Source organism: Montipora foliosa, chromosome 1 (genome assembly GCF_036669935.1).
Source record: "Montipora foliosa isolate CH-2021 chromosome 1, ASM3666993v2, whole genome shotgun sequence".
Taxonomy (NCBI): Eukaryota; Metazoa; Cnidaria; class Anthozoa; order Scleractinia; family Acroporidae; genus Montipora; species Montipora foliosa.
Window position 1 is genome coordinate 8,865,336 of NC_090869.1, and position 5,000 is coordinate 8,870,335.

At 39.4% G+C, this 5,000-nt stretch overlaps 1 protein-coding gene across 1 annotated transcript in view; it reads left to right on the forward strand.

Moving 5' to 3' along the window:
- The window catches only part of LOC137972648 (probable G-protein coupled receptor CG31760), a 15,980-nt gene that overhangs the window by 916 nt on the left and 10,064 nt on the right, over nt 1–5,000 (forward strand). Inside the window, exons 1-4 of the mRNA XM_068819400.1 lie at nt 1–20; nt 1,127–1,304; nt 2,774–3,121; nt 4,443–4,511. The exon at nt 1–20 is cut by the window's left edge and continues 916 nt beyond it. Coding sequence (XP_068675501.1) covers nt 1–20; nt 1,127–1,304; nt 2,774–3,121; nt 4,443–4,511 — 615 coding nt within the window. The remainder of the gene's footprint in view (nt 21–1,126; nt 1,305–2,773; nt 3,122–4,442; nt 4,512–5,000) is intronic.

The window sequence follows — 5,000 nt, forward strand, 5'->3', positions numbered from 1 at the left end:
AACGATACAAGCCAATTTCTGTAAGTACCCCCACTTTCTAATCTCTAGTATTTTTTTCGTGCGCTGGAAAGAGCAAAAAAATTAATGGTGCCCTAACGATGAAGACTGAGTTGTCCGGTGTGCTGTTATTACGTTTTATTTAGATATCCAGTGGTCTGTTTACTGGTCAAGGCTTGACTTTTTCAGAAATAACCAGGATAATTATTAAATAGCTTTAGAAGGGATCACTTGCCTCAACACCCAAAATGGAAGCCTGCTTATTCGTACAAACAACTTTCGCAAACGATGTGGCTCCCGCAAATTGAATGGTACCTCTGTATACAAAAGAAAATGTGTATGTTTTTTTTATAATTTTTGCTTATCAGAAGTTGTTTACATTAGTTGGTTGTTTTCTGCTTAGATGTCGAGTCTCCATTGAGATTTGTTTAAAATGTAAATTGGTGAATATGTATGCAAATTTGGAAATGACATTAATTTCGAATTGCTATATTGACTATTGATCCATCATAATCAGTTTATCAGCTTCTATGAAGATAAAAATGACTGATTCGTTAATTGAAAACTTTCCGATCACTTATGAACTTCATCAGTTGTTGTAATTTCAATAACCGTTTCGGAAGAGAAATGACAACCGAAATGATCACTTGTGCAACACATCTTTACACCTCTCGTAGTTTCAAAGAAGTCCTCAGTTGAGAAATATAAGGGATAAAATTATACATAGAGGGAAAGATATCAAAACTTTGCGATTGAATTTGTTGCATAAAGAAACTCCATCATAAAATAAAGAAAATTTTCATTTCGTTTTTCTTAATTTGTTTCAATACGCTTTTAGTGTGTCAAGCTGGTTGTCTCCTGTTTTGTAACGTGTTAATGTTTTGGTTTGAAGTATCCCTTCACCTGCTCACTGCTGTTATTAAAGCGCTTTTGAGAATGTCCACATATATTTTCAAAATCTGTAATTTTTTTTGGCCAAAGAAAAGCTTTCCTTGAAGCCTTGTGTACGAAACTGAAAAAGAGTGTTTGTGTTTCCGTTGTACGTTATTTCCTGTTGTATTACGTGACTTGAAAATGCAGTTGATATTCTTGGTTTATTGGTTTTACTATTTTATTATCATTTTTCTAGTGGTCTTGTGAGCATTGATATCGCGTTAAGCAGCATAGACATTAATCAATGTGATGCCCAGTCTTCCACGCCATCTGATGGCAAACGGGAAAACGAAAAGAGCAACAGAACGGCAAGCACGGATTCGGTGGAATTGCTAGATTTTTTGGGCACTCACAAATGCAAACCCTCTACTCAGGTAAGAGCACTGAAAAACGTCATAGCATAAGACGGGCTGTAAAGCAAAGAGATGTGCCAATCATGCATTCGACGCCAAGCACCGAAAAACACTCTTTGAAGATTTTCGGAGTTTTGGAGTTTAATATAGAGGGAAAGTCCTAAAGTAATCGGGGTCCCAAAGGAAGGGGGGGGGGGGGGGGGTTCCCTGGAGCCCTGGATTTTTTACTGTGGAGCCCGGAGCCCGATCATTTCTCCGCCTGGAGCCCTGATCGTTTCTAGCTGTGGAGCCCAGGGCCCTGAAAGTTTTGCTATGGAGCCTGGAGCCCAAATATTAAAGTGCAATCATTTTTAGCACTCAGTCCTCATTGCTTTTGTTTGCTTACGGCTAGTAAATGGTATCTAGAGAGGAGAAAGTGCAACAGATGATAGAAACATGCATTCTTTTTGCCATTTGTCCGGTGTGTAACGCAATTATCGCATTCTGATTGTGTTTCTTTGTTTTCTGAAGTCAAGTTGGTTACCCTCAGAAAAAAAAAATCTAAATAAATCAGTTTTTTTAAATCCAAACACTTACCCAGACTCTCACGCTGGATTAAAGCGTCAGCTACATATTGCACTCCTTGATTTTCAAATTGTGTTTGAAACGTACAGGTTAAACAGTTGCTAACTTGCTCTCAAGAAAATATAACGTTCTGCAGGCAAAGGTCATCTTTATCTCACCACATACAGGACGCTTTTGATATTGCCAATCATAGTTGTATGTAGGACGAGTGTCGTATATTGACCAATTATGGCCTACAGGTAGCTCACGACGAGTTCTCCCTGTAGCTCAGTGCTTAGGTTGGACTCCCGTCTGGGATTCAAATGTTTGTTCATTGTCCAACGTTTGTGACTAACTGAATAAGATCTTTCATATCATCTTTTACGTCCTATCTTTTATGTTCCTATCAACAGTTACTTTCCGTGTCTCGGTCGTGGAATTAAGAGAATTAACAGAATTAAGACACGAAAGAATAAAAAGTCATTAGTTATTATTTGAAATTTATCAGCTAATTTTCATTGTAAAGTAGTATGTTTCTTTGCAGCAATTTTGAATGCCAAATGTTTTGGCTACCTCACTTAAACCGTAGTTTATGGCCAAATAATTCTTGAACTCGGAAAGGGATGTTCCATCACTTTTTAACATAAAGCTCCAGCGGTGGCAGGCCTATTCCGTTAAAGTTTGTATTAGCACGCTGTTGCAGCAAGCAAATTTTCTCTCAGTTCTCGAGATGTGCTTATTTGAACTTCCTCTGCGGAGCTAAAACGTTGGAATTAAAATCGTTAAAACATAACATTTAACGACATTTTTTAAAAAAGTGTAATAGTGGACTGATAATACGATTTATTGTTGCGATATCGCAAGGGTTTCGAACTTGATCGAAGCTTGTATTTACCCAAGTCATGCGACAAAAAGCACATTTGTTGAAGGATTTTTGTGTGTTTCAGTGTGAACCAATCCGTTATCAGGGATTCAAACGAGGCAGCTATCGATGCACGTGCAAAAAAGGGTATTATTACCCAGATATCACGGCAAACGACGTCAAGGCATTCAATGGCAGTGCCATTGAAGAAGAATACGACAAGAAACAGAACGGACTCCCCAGTAATTACGATGACAGTTTTGAATGTAAGCGCTGCAGTGAAGGATGTGAGGAATGTAAGGATGGAAGTCCTTGTGCTTTCCACGTTAAACTTTTGCCACGAATACGAATCATTCTCATCAGCATCGATGCCTTGTCAGCTTTTATGGCCGTGGTGTTTGCAGTTTTGGTTTTCGTTTTCAGACAAAGCAAGGTGAGCGTTATTTTGTCTCAGATCGATCCTCCTCTTGCTCTCACCAGTTCTGCGCTTGCCTCTCGCATATCAAGTTTTTATTGTTTTCATCTTAGCTTCGTTCCAATCTTTTTTTTTAGCAGAAGAGTCTACTTAAGCAGGGTTTGAGCCAGCTTTATGGCCTCAGGAGACAATTTGTCCCTCTGTGGCCCTTGCAAAGGGACAAATAGGAAACAGCGGGGAAGGCCTTTGTCGCCCCCAAAAGGATATTTCTTTCTCGCTAGCCGCAAAAAGTGACAAAAGATCCTGTTATTTTCGTACATGTACCGTGACGACTTGTGATCATTTAACCATTTCGTCGGGAAATTGAGTGGTTTCGAATTCGGAAGTTGAGCATCATTTTCTTCTCGCGATTCTTCCTCGTGTGTGAATTCGTTTTCAGTTTTTTCTTCTTCTTGGTCGATGGGTTTTCGTCTTTCACTTCCACAATAACTCGAGATTTCCGATGACAAACAGAGCTGGGCACTTTGGTCCACAAACAAAACGCGCTGTAAACACGTGCGTATCAAAAGCCAGGCATGCGTGCAACGCAGCTCCCATTTTACTTCTAAATACGGTAAAAGTGATCCTCACTTGGTTATTCGTATTTCAAGCCATCGATTTCAAAACAGCAAAATATGTGACAGGTTTGGAATGCTGTTTAAGGATCGAACCATGAGAGAATAGTGTTTTTTGATAAAGCACAGATAAACGATTTTTATATATTCAGTTATTTTCGCGATGTTGATAATAATATGAAAATGTGAAATGCTAGCCTTCCTGATTTTCATAAACTTCTTCGATTTAGTTTTGACTTTGGGGGACATTTACGGCCCGTCCACCTTATTTGAAGGGACAAATCGTCCTGCAAGGGGGAGAATGTCGCAAGTTCGCACTCTGGCTCAAACCCTGACTTAAGACCTCGGCTACAAAGTTGTTTTTCATGATCCTGAAGGCAGAAACCCCCCTTCCCCCAAAGTACGTCTGCCAATAACTAACTTTTCTTCGTGTGGTCCATGATTCTGCTCAAAGTCAATATTTTTCAGTTTAAGTTTTGGATTTTTGTCTCCAATTTTTAGCTATAACAGGAACGGGTAAACGGTCACTTAGTTTGGCAGGCCATCCTCCAAAGGTACATTCCATGTTTCACTTCGCCATTAACTCCCACAGATGGCCTTAGGGCAATTCCTCTCAAAAATATTCACGAGAATCCGGTTTCTAAAAAGAACACGCTCTCTCATAGTTGATCTTAAATTGATGCATCATGCCATGTTCCTTGAGTGTTTTTCATTCTTTTCTTCAGATTTTTGATGCAGCGAGTCCTATTTTTTTACAAGTTATTCTCCTTGGTTCAGTCTTTATGTACTCGTCGGTAAGTGCGTTTTTGCTTGTCCTCCGTACTGTTTTAATGCAACTCATTGTTCCTTGAGGCCTTTTCCGATTAGCTTTTTCAGCGCCAAGAGTAAAGACTATAAGCTGGCGTGAAACCAGGTCGACCAGAAATCATTGACGTCCGGCTCTTTTGCTGTTCGCCAATGGCTACAAAGTATAGGAAAAATGTTTGTGTATAATGTTATCGTCATTACTTAACAATTATTCGCCGAAGGCGAAGTGATTATCGGTGAATATTCACCGAGACGAAGTCGAGGTAAATATTCACCGATAATCACTGAGCCTGAGGCGAATAACTGTTTTAGTATAAATACACAGGTGACAGGAGCCCATCAAGATGAGTTCCTGACAGGCGATTATTTCAAAAAAGAGAAAAAAAAAACATTTCAACGGGAAATCATCTTCACTTACAGTGGCAAAACGACTACTGGCAGCCATTTTGTCCGTCGAGGTGATTATCGGCTGATAA